This window comes from Rana temporaria (assembly GCF_905171775.1).
Source record: "Rana temporaria chromosome 2 unlocalized genomic scaffold, aRanTem1.1 chr2q, whole genome shotgun sequence".
Lineage (NCBI taxonomy): Eukaryota > Metazoa > Chordata > Amphibia > Anura > Ranidae > Rana > Rana temporaria.
In genome coordinates, this window is record NW_024404419.1 from 212213 (window position 1) to 228921 (window position 16709).

The 16709-nt window shown below is 49.8% G+C and overlaps 1 protein-coding gene across 1 annotated transcript in view; it reads left to right on the forward strand.

Annotated features, from left to right (window-relative positions):
- The window catches only part of IGSF3 (immunoglobulin superfamily member 3), a gene marked incomplete in the record, with an annotated part of 81889 nt that overhangs the window by 33231 nt on the left and 31949 nt on the right, over positions 1-16709 (forward strand). Inside the window, 2 exon segments of the mRNA XM_040334194.1 lie at positions 5028-5409; positions 12811-13215. Of these exon segments, the coding sequence (XP_040190128.1) occupies positions 5028-5409; positions 12811-13215 (787 nt within the window).

Here is a 16709-nt window from a genome sequence, read left to right on the forward strand (position 1 = left end):
CTAATCGTGGAGTTAGAATATCTTTGATACGTTGTATCCCAGCCATGTTTTCTGATCCTCCACTGACGCAAACGAGGACCTCCGGGAGAGGAGAACGCTCGTCCTCTGTGAGGTCCGTGACTCCCCCCCCACCCCCCCCCCCAATATAAACCGTAGAAGTGTGACCCTTTTTTCTTGGACTCCATCACCTAATGCAAATTGCGGCTAAAGCAAAAGGATGGGGGGAAAAAGATGACGTCTGGTTGCCATGGCAGCCTTTGCTGTTATGGGATTTTTTTTTTTTTTTTGTAGCATTACCTGGATTAAACCTCCGAAGTATACAGACTCGGCCTATAGGAAAACATCTGTACTTCACAGCTGTACGTCGTCTTCTAGATTTGCCTATTTCTAGGTCTGCATGAAGCTCCCGAAATAGTGTAGGAGGAATGTCCTTCTGTCACCTGCTGTGTTCTGGTGACGGGTTCCCCTTTTTTTAGAACCTATAATTCATCTCGATTTGAGAAAAAAGCTAAGTGAGGCTGAAATGCTAAAGGAGTTGAGAATCTTCACCTAATAAATGGATTCTTATGCCACGTACACACGACCGAAAAGTCAGATGTGAGCTTTTGCTCGGACTCAAGCCGACGCATGTTCGGAAGCATTGAACTTCATTTTTCTTGGCTCGTTGTAGTGTTGTACGTCACCGCGTTGACGGTCGGAATTTGGTGTGACCATGTTTATGCAAGACAAGTTTGAGCCAAGATTCTGACAGATTTTCCATTCGTGTGTATGCGGCTTTAGAGTGAATCAATTGGAAGCTCTCAACTCTTTTTAGTAAATCGTATTCAGGTATTTCATAAAAAAAAATGGAAAAGGTAAAATGACCGCCCCACCCGGTCCCATGCTGCCCTCATCCAACACTTTAAGATTGGAGGAAAGCCAATGTAGCACCAATAATTAAAAAGGGCCCAAAATACATTCCTGGGAATTACAGACCAGTCAGCCTAACATCAATAGTATGCAAGCTCTTGGAGGGGATAAGGGACAGAGAGCTTGCATACTATTGATGTAGGCTAACTGGTCTGTAATTCCCAGAGATGTATTTTGGTCCCTTTTACAAGATTTTAGTAATGAGAACGGTATCATTGGTTTGGCAAGAACAAGTCTTCATGAATCCATATTACTGCTAATGATACCGTTCTCATTACTAAAATCTTGTAAAAGGGCCCAAAATACATCTCTGGGAATTACAGGCCAGTTAGCCTAACATCAATAGTATGCACGCTCTCTGTCCCTTATCATCCCCTCCAATAGCTTGCATGCTAACTGGCCTGTAATTCCCAGAGATGTATTTTGGGCCCTTTTACAAGATTTTAGTAATGAGAATGGTATCATTGGTTTGGCAAGAACGATTCTTCATGAATCCATATTATTGCTAAGGATACCGTTCTCATTACTAAAATGTTGTAAAAGGGCCCAAAATACTACTCTGGGAATTACAGACCAGTTAGGCCTAACATCAATAGTATGCAAGCTCTCTGTCCCTTATCCCCTAGAGAATAAAAAAAGGGAGCTCCAGAAGGTCTGATATACGCAGCAATTGGAACAAAGGATATATTGGACAGCCGCACTCCAAACCAACGTAGCTTTATTGTGAAATGGCTATGAGTAAACGCTAAGTGGAGTGTGAAATGCGTCAGCTGTCTTGAGTTCTGTTGCTGTAGCTTGTAGTGCTTGTTTCTTATTTCACAATAAAGCTATGTTGGTTTGGAGTGCCTATCGCCGCTCGCCATTGCCTACGTTGTGATGCTACAAAGTCACTGGGGGCTATGTAGTAAAGATTTAAATTTGGGGTTCATGGACTGGCAAGAAGAGTGGCTTGGGACTGAAGGGGGGGGGGGGGGTTGCATTGGGGTTGCCACCTTTTCTTCAAGCCAAACCCGAACCCTTTAGTGCCCTGGGACACCTTTTGAGTGCCCCCAAGGAGAGTAGTAATGCAGTGCGCATAGGGTGCTACAGTGGGCGTGGCCAAATTGCTGACATCATCGCCCTGCTCCCAGTGATGCCAAACCTGCCCCCAGGCAGCCGCCTAAAGCTCCTGAACGGCAACAGATTTGTGTAGTATTTTCTTGGTTACTTGGGGCGCCACAACCCGGTCTGAAGAATGTGTCCGGGTTTCAGTCCGACATAAAAAACCCGGACACCTGGGTCAAAACCCGAACTGTCTGGGTGTATCCCGGACAGGTGGTGGGCTCTCTGATAGGAAGCAGTGGCCACAGCAGAAGAGCGTCGGGGTGACAACACTGCTGATGCATGTAGGGCAAAAATAGGCAGTGTTATCACCCAGATACAGTGCTGGCATAATATAAGTATATCAATAATTTATTATTTGTATATATATTTTTTTATTTATCTGAGGGCTTCAATACATAAATAATGAAGTTGATCTGGCTAGGTCCCATCACCCTTTACGTGTTTCGTCCTAAGACCTGCTCCATGGAGTGTTCATTGGTTCTGACCCTTTTCTTTCTTTCTATCTCCCAGACAGGGAGTTGAATGTTCGCCTGGACACGGACCGCCGTACGTACAGCGCAGGGGAGACGGCGGAGCTGAGGTGCATCATCGAAGCTCAGAACGCGGCTGAGCGCATGTTTGCTGTGTCCTGGGTCTTTAACAGCTCCCTCATCGCCAGTGTGAGCCCCGGAGGTGTCCCGACCCTGACCGGCGAGTACAGCCAGAGAGAGAGCCGCGGAGAGCTAAAGGTCACCAAAGAGAGCGACCACGCCTTCTTGCTGAAAGTCTTCCGGCTGCGGCCAGAGGACAGCGGAAAGTACAACTGCCGTGTGATGGAGAGGGAGAGATCGGCGTCCGGGGAGCTGACCGACCGTGATATCAAGAGGCCCAAAAACGTTCCCATCACCGTCCTCCCCCTCAGTAAGTGTGAGGCCAGCCTTTGTGACCCTCTGCTGGACCCCCATAATGAGGTTCATTTTTAAGGTTTAATACACTATGGCCAAATGTATGACTGAATACAAAATATTAGGACCATTGTGCTCTTCCAACGTTGGTAACCGTTTCGTAAAGACCATTTTCTGTTCCAGCATGACTCAGCCGTGCTCTGAGACATGACTGTCTACAAAGCCAGCTCCATAAAGACCTGGTGTGGAGGAACCCGAATGTCCTGCACAGAGCCCTGACCTCAACCCTACGTGGAAGCCAATTGTGAGCCTGGTCGTCTTGTTCAAGATCCGTACCTGACCTCACAATTGGACACAATCTCCCACAAATGCCCCTCCCTTTCCTGGCCCGCCAGGCTGCATATCCAGATAAGGGTCTTGTATGGGTTTTTAAAAGGCCCTCACCTTGGTGTGAGGTTTTTTTTTTTTTTTTTTTTTTTTTTTTTTTTTGCATGGGGTCCCCTGAAAATCCATAGCAGACCTTCATGAATAAGGCCCTGGCCACTTTGTTGGTGCTTCTTCCATTTGTACTACCCTCCCTCCTTCCACCCCGGGCCACCCTCTCTCCCTCCTTCTTCCACCCCGGGCCACCCTCTACTCCCTCCTTCTTCCACATCTGGCCACCCTCTACTCCCTCCTTCCACCCCGGGCCACCCTCTACTCCCTCCTTCCACCCCGGGCCACCCTCTACTCCCTCCTTCCACCCCGGGCCACCCTCTCTCCCTCCTTCCACCCCGGGCCACCCTCTCTCCCTCCTTCCACCCCGGGCCACCCCCTCTCTCCCTCCTTCCTCCCCGGGCCACCCTCTCTCCCTCCTTCCACCCTCTCTCCCTCCTTCCACCCCGGGCCACCCTCTCTCCCTCCTTCCACCCCGGGCCACCCTCTCTCCCTCCTTCTTCCACCCCGGGCCACCCTCTCTCCCTCCTTCTTCCACCCCGGGCCACCCTCTCTCCCTCCTTCTTCCACCCTCTCTCCCTCCTTCTTCCACCCTCTCTCCCTCCTTCTTCCACCCTCTCTCCCTCCTTCTTCCACCCTCTCTCCCTCTTTCTTCCACCCTCTCTCCCTCCTTCTTCCACCCTCTCTCCCTCCTTCTTCCACCCTCTCTCCCTCCTTCTTCCACCCTCTCTCCCTCCTTCTTCCACCCCGGGCCACCCTCTCTCCCTCCTTCTTTCACCCCGGGCCACCCTCTCTCCCTCCTTCTTTCACCCCGGGCCACCCTCTCTCCCTCCTTCTTTCACCCCGGGCCACCCTCTCTCCCTCCTTCTTCCACCCCGGGCCACCCTCTCTCCCTCCTTCTTTCACCCCGGGCCACCCTCTCTCCCTCCTTCTTCCACCCCGGGCCACCCTCTCTCCCTCCTTCTTCCACCCCGGGCCACCCTCTCTCCCTCCTTCTTCCACCCCGGGCCACCCTCTCTCCCTCCTTCTTCCACCCCGGGCCACCCTCTCTCCCTCCCTCCTTCCACCCCGGGCCACCCTCTCTCCCTCCTTCTTCCACCCCGGGCCACCCTCTCTCCCTCCTTCTTCCACTCCCTCTTTCTTTTCCTTTCCTTCCTTCCTTCCTCTCTCCTATAGCTGTACTGCCCTCCTTCTAGCTGTACTGCCCTCCTTCTAGCTGTACTGTCTTCCCTTCTTCCACATGTTACATTTCCAGCACCACAGGAGACGATGGAACTCTAGAAATCAATAATCCCGATAATGAGGTCAGAAAGCTGCTGGAAAGGTTTATGAGTTTCTATTCCAGATTTTTTTTTTTCCTGTCTTGCATTTTACAATAAAACTATTCTGAGTTCTTCCCAAAGCCCTGGTAGAGCTGGATAAGATGTACCAACATGGCACACCTGTGGTAGAACCGCGTTGTCCATGTCACCGGACAGTTCTGTGTCATGGGGGTGTGAACTGTTTCCAGACATGAAGAAGGTTAAATACTTTCTCTATTAGTAGTGAGATCCTCGTGGTGCCATGTTTTCCTGTAGTGGAGGTTGCCATGTACCAGTGGCGGTAGGTCACTGATTGGGCGAAGTAAGTTATCCTTGCCCGCCTGAATTTTTTTATTTTTTCTTCTCTTTCGCAGGGACATCCCTCACCGTCACTGTGGTGGCAAATTCCAGCTCGGTCCTGGAAGGATCTCGCATCAGCCTGACCTGTTCCGTGGCCTCGCTTGCTGGACCGCACAGCCGCATTTCTGCATCTTGGCACTTGCTGGACAAGCAGAACCGCCAGCGAGAGGTGATCCGGCAGGACCGTGACGGCGTGACGTGGGCTGGCCAGATGTACAGAGAGCAAGCCGGTTCTGGTGGACTGCAGATGGTGAGGACCGGCTCTGACATCTTCACCTTGGACATCGAAGGTAGCCAGCGGCAGGACGCCGGCTCGTATGAGTGCCGTGTGGCAGAATGGGTGCCGGCGGGCGACGGCGAGTGGCAGATGCTGGGAGAGAGGTTCGCCCAGACCAGTGTTGATGTCACGTCTCTCGGTGAGTGGAGCTTCAGGCTCAGTGATGTACTTGGTGCTGTACTGTGTACTATCCGGTGTTCAAAAACACACAATGTTACTAATAAGTGGAGACTAGTATTCTATGGGTCACCTGATTGGTTGGCTGTGGCCAATGACTTGCATTTCCATCTTCCACACATCAGCTGACAGCAGAGGTTCCATATTCTCCTCCTGATATCTCTGTATACCAAGAGCATTGTCTGTCTTTCTTGGCATACAGTGATAGCGGGAGGAAGAGAGCCGCTATGTACTGCATTCCGCCTCCTGATATCTCTGTGTATTGAGTTTCTCTCTCTTTCCTCTTCCTCCCCTCCTCTTTGCTTTTTCCTCCTCCTCCTCCCCTCCTCTTTCTCTTCTTCCCCCTCCTCCCCTTTCCTCTTCCTTCCCCCTCCCTCTTCCTCCCCTTTCCCCTTTCCTTTTTCCTCCCCCTCCCCTTTCCTCTTTTTCCTCCCCCTCCCCTTTCCTCTTTTTCCTCCCCCTCCCCTTTCCTCTTTTTCCTCCCCCTCCCCTTTCCTCTTTTTCCTCCCCCTCCCCTTTCCTCTTTTTTTCCTCCCCCTCCCCTTTCCTCTTTTTTTTCTCCCCCTCCCCTTTCCTCTTTTTTTCCTCCCCCTCCCCCTTTCCTCTTTTTTTCCTCCCCCTCCCCTTTCCTCTTTTTTTCCTCCCCCTCCCCTTTCCTCTTTTTTTCCTCCCCCTCCCCTTTCCTCTTTTTTTCCTCCCCCTCCCCTTTCCTCTTTTTTTCCTCCCCCTCCCCTTTCCTCTTTTTTTCCTCCCCCTCCCCTTTCCTCTTTTTTCCTCCCCCTCCCCTTTCCTCTTTTTTTCCTCCCCCTCCCCTTTCCTCTTTTTTTCCTCCCCCTCCCCTTTCCTCTTTTTTTCCTCCCCCTCCCCTTTCCTCTTTTTTTCCTCCCCCTCCCCTTTCCTCTTTTTTTCCTCCCCCTCCCCTTTCCTCTTTTTTTCCTCCCCCTCCCCTTTCCTCTTTTTTTCCTCCCCCTCCCCTTTCCTCTTTTTTTCCTCCCCCTCCCCTTTCCTCCCCCTCCCCTTTCCTCCCCCTCCCCTTTCTTCTTTCCCCTTCCTTTCCTCTTTCCCCTTCCTTTCCTCTTTCCTCCCCTTTCCTCTTTCCTCCCCTTTCCTCTTTCCTCCCCTTTCCTCTTTCCTCCCCTTTCTCCTCTTTCCTCCCCTTTCTCCTCTTTCTCCTCTCTCCTCTTTCTCCTCTCTCCTCTTTCTCCCCTTTCCTCTTTCTCCCCTTTCCTCTTTCTCCCCTTTCCTCTTTCTCCCCTTTCCTCTTTCTCCCCTTTCCTCTTTCTCCCCTTTCCTCTTTCTCCCCTTTCCTCTTTCTCCCCTTTCCTCTTTCTCCCCTTTCCTCTTTCTCCCCTTTCCTCTTTCTCCCCTTTCCTCTTTCTCCCCTTTCCTCTTTCTCCCCTTTCCTCTTTCTCCCCTTTCCTCTTTCTCCCCTTTCCTCTTTCTCCCCTTTCCTCTTTCTCCCCTTTCCTCTTTCTCCCCTTTCCTCTTTCTCCCCTTTCCTCTTTCTCCCCTTTCCTCTTTCTCCCCTTTCCTCTTTCTCCTCTTTCTCTCCTTTCCTCTTTCTCTCCTTTCCTCTTTCTCTCCTTTCCTCTTTCTCCTTCTTTTTTTTTTTTTTCCCCTCCTCTTTTCTCCTCCTCCCCCTCCTCTTTCCTCCTCCTTTTTTTTTTTTTTGTTTTTTTTTTCTCTTCCTCCCCTCCTTTTTCTCTCTTCCTCCCCCCCCTCCCTTCCGCTCTTCCTCCAAAATCTTGTATCTTTTTCGTTAAAATATGACAGGAGGAGGAAGTGGGAAATGATGTACTGTATTCCCTCCTCCTGCTCTCTGTGTATACTGAGAGTGTTGGAGAAACTTTAAATCTCTCTTGGCTAACAGATCGGGGTGCAGGGAGGATTTTTTGGGTGATGGGAAAATACATTCTGATATACAGAGGGAGGCAGCCAAGGCAGAAGAGGTTATGTACTCCTATCTGTGTATACTGAGAGAGGGAACCTTGCATCTGTCTCTCCATACAGCAGTGGCGGCTGGTGCTCAAAATTTTTGGGGGGGCGCAAACGAAGAAGAAAAAAAAATATAAGCCTCACTGTGCCCATCAAATGCAGCCACTGTTCCATCAATTCGCACCACTGTGCCATGCCATCAAACACAGTCACTGTGCCATCAATTGTCACCACTGTGCCATGCCATCAATTGTCACCACTGTACCATGCCATCAATTGTCACCACTGTACCATGCCATCAAACACAGCCACTGTACCATGCCATCAAACACAGCCACTGTACCATGCCATCAAATGCAGCCACTGTACCATGCCATCAAATGCAGCCACTGTACCATGCCATCAATTCTGGTCACTGTGCCATCAATTGTCACCACTGTGCCATGCCATCAAATGCAGCCACTGTACCATGCCATCAAACGCAGCCACTGTGCCATGCCATCAAACACAGTCACTGTGCCATCAATTGTCACCACTGTACCATGCCATCAATTGTCACCACTGTACCATGCCATCAAACACAGCCACTGTACCATGCCATCAAACACAGCCACTGTACCATGCCATCAAATGCAGCCACTGTACCATGCCATCAAATGCAGCCACTGTACCATGCCATCAAATGCAGCCACTGTACCATGCCATCAAATGCAGCCACTGTACCATGCCATCAATTCTGGTCACTGTGCCATCAATTGTCACCACTGTGCCATGCCATCAAATGCAGCCACTGTACCATGCCATCAAATGCAGCCACTGTACCATGCCATCAATTGTGGTCACTGTGCCATCAATTGTCACCACTGTACCATGCCATCAATTGTGGTCACTGTGCCATCAATTGTCACCACTGTGCCATGCCATCAAATGCAGCCACTGTGCCATGCCATCAAATGCAGCCACTGTGCCATGCCATCAAATGCAGCCACTGTGCAATGCCATCAAATGCAGCCACTGTACCATGCCATCAAATGCAGCCACTGTGCCATGCCATCAAATGCAGCCACTGTGCCATGCCATCAATTGTGGTCACTGTGCCATCAATTGTCACCACTGTGCCATGCCATCAAATGCAGCCACTGTACCATGCCATCAAATGCAGCCACTGTACCATGCCATCAAATGCAGCCACTGTACCATGCCATCAAATGCAGCCACTGTACCATGCCATCAATTGTGGTCACTGTGCCATCAATTGTCACCACTGTGCCATGCCATCAAATGCAGCCACTGTACCATGCCATCAAATGCAGCCACTGTACCATGCCATCAAATGCAGCCACTGTACCATGCCATCAATTGTGGTCACTGTGCCATCAATTGTCACCACTGTGCCATGCCATCAATTGTGGCCACTGTGCCATCAATTGTCACCACTGTGCCATGCCATCAAATGCAGCCACTGTGCCATGCCATCAAATGCAGCCACTGTGCCATGCCATCAAATGCAGCCACTGTACCATGCCATCAAATGCAGCCACTGTGCCATGCCATCAAATGCAGCCACTGTGCCATGCCATCAATTGTGGTCACTGTGCCATCAATTGTCACCACTGTGCCATGCCATCAAATGCAGCCACTGTACCATGCCATCAAACACAGCCACTGTGCCAATTGTCCCCACTGTGTCACTGTCCAGTCATACATCCACCTCGGAGCTTTATATTATAACCTGCTGGGACTTGTAGTTCTCCATCGTCTCCTGGGGCTCAGGTGCATGCAATCCACCATCTTTGTCCAGTTTTTCTCACTGCTGGGACTTGTAGTCCCATAGATGGTGGATTGCATGCACCTGAGCCCCAGGAGAAGATGGGGAACTACAAGTCCCAGCAGGTTTATAATATAAGACTCCCATCCACCTAGGAGCCTTATATTATAACCTGCTGGGACTTGTAGCTCCCCATCTTCTCCTGGGGCTCAGGCTGCTGACGGCTGGCATTTCACCCAGATTATGCATTGCATTGAACATTAAAAATCATTTATTATGCCCAACTCCATGAAAATGTTAAAAAAAAATCCACCCTTGCAATGAGCCTACATCTGCACTGGGTTAATTGCTCATCATGTCTAGTGAACATTCGGCCGAAATCGCGGCACCCCCATCCCCCCCCCCGGGGGGGGGGGAGGGGGGTGCCGCGATTACGGCCGAATATTCACTAAAAAAAAATTAGAACACAGGTAATCTTTGCAGAAGGGGGGTGGACAGCTGCAGCTGCTGCCGCCGAACTTTGCAGAGAAAACAGTCCATTACAGAGGGGCAGAGGCAGGCGGCATAGCTCAGCTTACCTGTACTCGCACTGAGCGCCCCGAGTCCCGACGTCACTTCCTGTTCTTCCAGGGACGTCAGGACGGAACGAGCACAAATAGTGGATGCACCCGCCCAGCCATAACAATGCAGTCCATCGCGCCGGAAGCAAGTGGCGCGATGGACCGCGCCACAAAGGCATTTTTGGGCTGCCAATGTAGCGCCACGTCTGCAATCCCGTGATTGCACAGACGTGGCGCTACCCATACCGCGCTTTTCCCGGCGCCCGACGCCCGGACTCAGTGCACATAAGAACCTTTTTTGGAATTTTTTTTCCTTAAAGGGACATGTTTAAATAAAAAATTTTTTTTTTTTTTTTTTTTTTTTTAGATTTTTTTTTTACTGACTGGGGGAGGGGGGGCGGCGCCCGGGCGCCCCCTATGGGCGGGCCGCCACTGCCATACAGTGATGGCGGGAGGCAGAAGAGGTTGTGTACTCCTCGTTCCTCCCTCTCCCTGCGTACACTGAGAAGAGGTTGTGTATTCCTCCTCCTCGTGTATACTGAGAAGAGGGAACCTTGCATCTGTCTCTCCATACAGTGATGGCGCGAGGCAGAAGAGGTTGTGTATTCCTCCTCCTCCGCCTCCTCCTCCTCCTCCCTGTGTACACTGAGAAGAGGGATCCTTGTATCTCTCAGATAACAGAAGGGTGAATGGAGGATTTTTTTAGGTGATGGAAATTTACGTCCTGCCTCAGCCATGGGCCGTACCAGGGACGGTCTAGTAGAGTGTGTATTGCCTTGGCCCCGCTCCATGGTGCACAGTACGTGGAATGTGGGGACAATGAGAGTGTAAGTGTCGGCGTGCGGCTGAGCGACTCGCAGCAATGTCAGTGTTTGAAGTATTTTCTATAAACCAGTTGATGAAATAACAATCCTCGCCCGTCATCTCACCTCCACTTTCTGAGCACTTATTACACCGCCGTTCAATGCCGAGGGCTGCCTCCGCATGCAGCCAGCTGCTATTGAGAAATAGACGGGGGGGGGGGGGGTGCGGGGCCCGTACATGTACATGGAGCGATGATGAATTTAATCCTCCTTTTCCCCGCTGAGTCACCGCGCACCTCCTACCTCCGAAGCCTCTCTTGTGTTTATCGCAGTGCCGCGGCCTTGCTCGACAATTAGACCTTTTCTTTAGTCTTTACTGGAAGCGAGCGGGCTTGGATGTGTCAGGTCTTTATTGATTGTTGGATGTAGGAGAGGCCAAGGTTACATTAGCGGTGATGTAAAAGATGCCACGAAAAATGTGACTCTTGGTGGCCAATTGCTTTGTGACCTTCGATGGAACCAAGAAGAAGAAGGTGACCTTCGATGGAACCATGAAGAATAATGTGACCTTCGATGGAACCATGAAGAATAATGTGACCTTCGATGGAACCATGAAGAATAATGTGACCTTCGATGAAGAAAACGATCCAGAATAATGTTCTGCCGAGCCCCGCGGAGAGCGCGGATTAAAACAAATATTTCCCATAATTCCCGAGCTCATTAAATATTTTGTCTATGTTGTATATCAGAGGTGTTAAATATTTAATGAGCCCAAATTAATTTTCCTCTATTTCAGTGTTCGGCGCTGGCAGTGTGCAGAGTTGTAGCTTTTATCCTCCTATAATAATATTATGGCACTAAATATACCAGGCTGGGGATTTCGTCTTGGCACCACATCCCAATAGACTACAATGGCTCCCAAAATTCCGGCCTTTGTTGCCCTCTTTGGATACATTGTACTTTTATAGTATCGATGTGCAAAAAGCATTTTTATTGACCGATTTATTAAAATCACTATAGCGGTCACCACGGTTTACGATATCCCCATTCCATCAACCCACGACAGCTTATCCGACAGTCCGACAAGCCAGCAGACACGATCCATAAGAATTCCCTCAAAAAGACGAGACCTACGCTCTGTGTTCTGAGTCAAATTTCTTATATACAGTACAAACATTTTACAGTAATCAAAAGAACAGACACCCTCCACCCACACATCACACAATGGGGCTTCAATCACATTCTTTTAGATAATGACATTCAGAGGAGTTAATTATCCCCCAGACGTTCGGACTCCGCCAATAAGCGATTCACCTGCATAATACACATTCCTATGTCAGACGTTTTGGCACCGGTCTGACATAATTAACATGACCTAATTACTACAGTTGACAAGTACATTCCACACACAAAACAGTATTAGCATCACACAATGGAATGTCTAGGAGCCGACTCAATTAACACCTCAAAAGCATGTGTCCCCACATAAATGAATACTATCCTATTGACCTGGTGGGGTCAGAATAACCAACTTGTAATATCTCAAGATACCCTGCAATATATGAATTATTAATGTCCCATCTCATGTAATCCGAGATATCAGTTCTCAGTCACCCTATGCCCAAAAAGGGACTCCAGTTGCATTTAAATGGTGGTGACCGTTTCAATCACATAATCCCGAATTTTGGCATTTTTAAGGGCTACCCTTTTTATCGGCTCGATGACCAACCAGGTTCTGGACCACGGGTGTCGGAGGCTCTAATTGGCTTCAAAAAAGGGTGGGCACGGGGCGCAGAGCACTGTGCCTGAAGCCCACCCAGTTGTGCGACAATAGCAAATTAATATTCGCTGTTGTCTTCCTGGTTCTCCTTCCGGCCAATCCCGGCTCAAGAAGCGGGTCCCGAGACCCGATTTGGCCTGGCCGAGAGGAGAAGCGATCCTATTGGTTGCTGAGGAGCAGGGAGGAGACTCGGGGGGGGGGGGGAAGCCATGCCGCCATGAAGCCAAGGAAGTAAACTACTCCGGGTGAAGCCGCCATCCGGAGGAAGCCCGTGACCTAAATGAGGGTGTATTGAAGTTTATGGCATTGGTATAAAAAGTTGGCACCAACATTTTTTTTTTTTTTCCATATGTCTTATTAGAATTTTTGGGCATCTTCCATCATGATGGGGAATTCCAGGGTTTAGCAAATGATTCAGGCGGACTTTTCTGTGAGAACCAGTTCTCGTTGTCTAGCAGTAGAGTTGAAGATCTATTAGATGTTTGTATACTCATTTTTTCCCATCTTGTTGTTGCAGAGTCGGGTTTTGCTGTGACGGCCATCTCCCGAACACCCGGGGTCACCTACTTTGACTCCTTTGATCTCCAGTGTATCCTAAAGCCACATTACCCGCCCTGGGTGGGCATCTCGGTGACCTGGCGATTCCAGCCCGTGGGAGGAGGGGAATCCCATGATCTGGTGAGCTTCAGCCATTCTGGCGGAGTGCAGTGGGGGGAGCGATCTGGAAATTTCCGAGGCCGGAGCGTTGTGGAGAAATCGGATTCCAGTCACAATGTGCGGTTGAGCATCAGTCGGGCGAGCGATTCTGAGGCTGGAAAGTACCAGTGTGTGGCTGAACTGTGGAGGAGAGAGTACAATGCCAGCTGGGTCCGCCTGGCCGAGAGAGCGTCCAACCTGCTGGAGATCCGAGTCCAGCGACCAGGTGAGCAGATTGTAACTAACCTATTGTACTCTGGTGGCACCTTACCATGGTGCTGGTCATCTGTAGTATATTCTTTGGGATCGTACAATGGTGTCGATAATCTACGCTGTACCATGTGGTAGGAAATCATGGCCAGGTCACATTTGATATCATACCATGGTGCAGATCAACTGGCATGTCTCTTGTGACCTGTACCATTGTATGATGCCACAAGAGACATGCCAGTTGACCTGCACACTACCACAAGAGCCATCCCAGGTGACCTGCACCATTGGCACGGTGCCACCTGGGATGCCCCTCGTGGCATTGTACTATTGTGGCATCATACCTTGGTGCAGGTCCCCTGAAGTGTCTTGTGGTGTTGTATTACCTTGTACGATGGCGCATGGACCCTGGAATGCCTCATGCCATAGTGCTTGCCCCCTGGGATATCTCTCCTGGGATTGTGCTGTGGTGCAGGTGCCATCTCCGAATATATCCTGTTATGACACAGAATTGGGCAGAAGAGGGGGGGGCTGTTTACACTAGGTAAGGAACGCATGGCTGGGTGGGGCAGCTCACTGCATTGTCAGACTGGTAAATCTAGATTTAAAACCCCCTGGGGAATAGAGAGAAGCCAGCCTGACTGACACTCCCTGTGATTGTGGAAACTGACACCATTGTGAAAGCCCCTGCACCATCCACGCCGGTGACTGTGCTCCGCGCCGGTGACTGTGCTCCACCATCCTTTATAGTGACTCCCAGCATTGTCATCCCAACATTACAATACTATGCCATGACCCCTCAGTGCCCCACAAATCTTTGTCTCCTCTGTGGTTATAACTTTTTATGTCTTTACCTCCCATTCTCCCGGCTGGTCCTCTAATCTCCTGTCCTTTTTTTACTAGCTGGTTCTCTTCTCTTTTTTGTTATGTCTTTGTCTTCTTCATCTTTCCTCTTCTCTCTCCTGGCCGGTCTTTGTCTTTTTCCTCTTCTCTCTCCTAGCCGGTCTCTGTCCTTTCCTCTTCTCTCTCTCCTGGCCGGTCTTTGTCCTTTCCTCTTCTCTCTCTCTCCTGGCCGGTCTTTGTCCTTTCCTCTTTTCTCTCTCCTGGCCGGTCTTTGTCCTTTCCTCCTTTTCTCTCTCCTGGCCGGTCTTTGTCCTTTCCTCTTTTCTCTCTCCTGGCCGGTCTTTGTCCTTTCCTCTTCTCTCTCCTGGCCGGTCTTTGTCCTTTCCTCTTCTCTCTCCTGGCCGGTCTCTGTCCTTTCCTCTTTTCTCTCTCCTGGCCGGTCTTTGTCCTTTCCTCTTTTCTCTCTCCTGGCCGGTCTTTGTCCTTTCCTCTTCTCTCTCCTGGCCGGTCTTTGTCCTTTCCTCTTCTCTCTCCTGGCCGGTCTTTGTCCTTTCCTCTTTTCTCTCTCCTGGCTGGTCTTTGTCCTTTCCTCTTTTCTCTCTCCTGGCTGGTCTTTGTCCTTTCCTCTTCTCTCTCCTGGCCGGTCTCTGTCCTTTCCTCTTTTCTCTCTCCTGGCCGGTCTTTGTCCTTTCCTCTTTTCTCTCTCCTGGCCGGTCTTTGTCCTTTCCTCTTTTCTCTCTCCTGGCTGGTCTTTGTCCTTTCCTCTTTTCTCTCTCCTGGCTGGTCTTTGTCCTTTCCTCTTCTCTCTCCTGGCCGGTCTCTGTCCTTTCCTCTTTTCTCTCTCCTGGCCGGTCTTTGTCCTTTCCTCTTTTCTCTCTCCTGGCCGGTCTTTGTCCTTTCCTCTTTTCTCTCTCCTGGCCGGTCTTTGTCCTTTCCTCTTTTCTCTCTCCTGGCCGGTCTTTGTCCTTTCCTCTTTTCTCTCTCCTGGCCGGTCTTTGTCCTTTCCTCTTCTCTCTCTCTCCTGGCCGGTCTTTGTCCTTTCCTCTTCTCTCTCTCCTGGCCGGTCTATGTCCTTTCCTCTTCTCTCTCTCCTGGCCGGTCTTTGTCCTTTCCTCTTCTCTCTCTCCTGGCCGGTCTTTGTCCTTTCCTCTTCTCTCTCTCCTGGCCGTCTTTTTCCTCTTCTCTTGTGTCCTTTCCTCTTCTCTCTCTCCTGGCCGGTCTTTGTCCTTTCCTCTTCTCTCTCTCCTGGCCGGTCTTTGTCCTTTCCTCTTCTCTCTCTCCTGGCCGGTCTTTGTCCTTTCCTCTTCTCTCTCTCCTGGCCGGTCTTTGTCCTTTCCTCTTCTCTCTCTCCTGGCCGGTCTTTGTCCTTTCCTCTTCTCTCTCTCCTGGCCGGTCTTTGTCCTTTCCTCTTTTCTCTCTCTCCTGGCCGGTCTTTGTCCTTTCCTCTTTTCTCTCTCTCCTGGCCGGTCTTTGTCCTTTCCTCTTTTCTCTCTCTCCTGGCCGGTCTTTGTCCTTTCCTCTTCTCTCTCTCTCCTGGCCGGTCTTTGTCCTTTCCTCTTCTCTCTCTCCTGGCTGGTTTTCGTCTTTTTCCTCTTCTCTTGGCTGATCCTCTGTTCCCCTCCTTTCCCTCCTTGGATTTTTTTTTCTCTTATTTCTTTCACTGTGCTGCACTTTTATTTATTTTTTGTTTTTTTCTTGCCTTTTTTTTGTTTTTTATACTGCCACTCCTCCTCTGTCCCGGCCCACATTTATATTTCTGTTACTTATTTCAGCCCTCTCATTGGATCTCTTTGTAGTCCAGTGTATCTGTTGTCTTCTTGCACTCTTTTATACCTTGCAGTCTCTTTCCTCACATCTGTGTGTTTTTGCTCTCTCTCTCCCCTCCTCCTCCTGCAGCTCGTAAACTGGAAGCCATTAGTGTCTCCCTGTGGATGTCCCGCTGCAGTGTTCGCAGAGTAATAATTGTTGCTGTATGCCCAGAAGAGCCATTTGTGTTTATTACACCGTACTGTAGGCTGCCCCCCCCCCCCCCCCGTCTGTAGAATGTGGGAGGGGCTCTGTGCACTTCATCATCTCTTCTGATACTCCAGAATTGGGTTACCGGGCTTACCCCATATACCCGGCATGGATTATTCCTGTATCGGTAACCCATAGCAACCCAATTCACACATTAATTTTAGATTGCTGCTGCCATTGGAGAATCCATTTATTACATTTCTCCGTTATTCAGAGATAAAATGCAAAATCCTAAGTTTGGAGACAGAAATTGTACACAGGATACAAGTGATATAAAACGTTCCAATACTCATGGAATGTTTTGATGGTTGAGGAGTGATAATAAAAAATAATGAAACATTAAAAAAACTACAGAAAATAAATTGCTGCAGGGGGTTGGACAACGTGCTGGGGGGGGGGGGACATCACGGGTTACTGGGACAGGTAAGTGTCCTTATTAAAAGTCAGCAGCTACAGTGCTGCTAGCTGCTGACTTTAAAAAAAAAATAATGGCGGGTGGAACCTCCACTTAAAGCGGGAGTTCACCCATAAATTTTTTTTTACCCTTAGATTGATGCTCATTTTGTCTAGGGGAATCGGGTAGTTTTTTTTAAATCGAAGCAGTACTTGCCTTTTTAGAGTGCATTCACACCTAGGCGTACAAAATCGCGG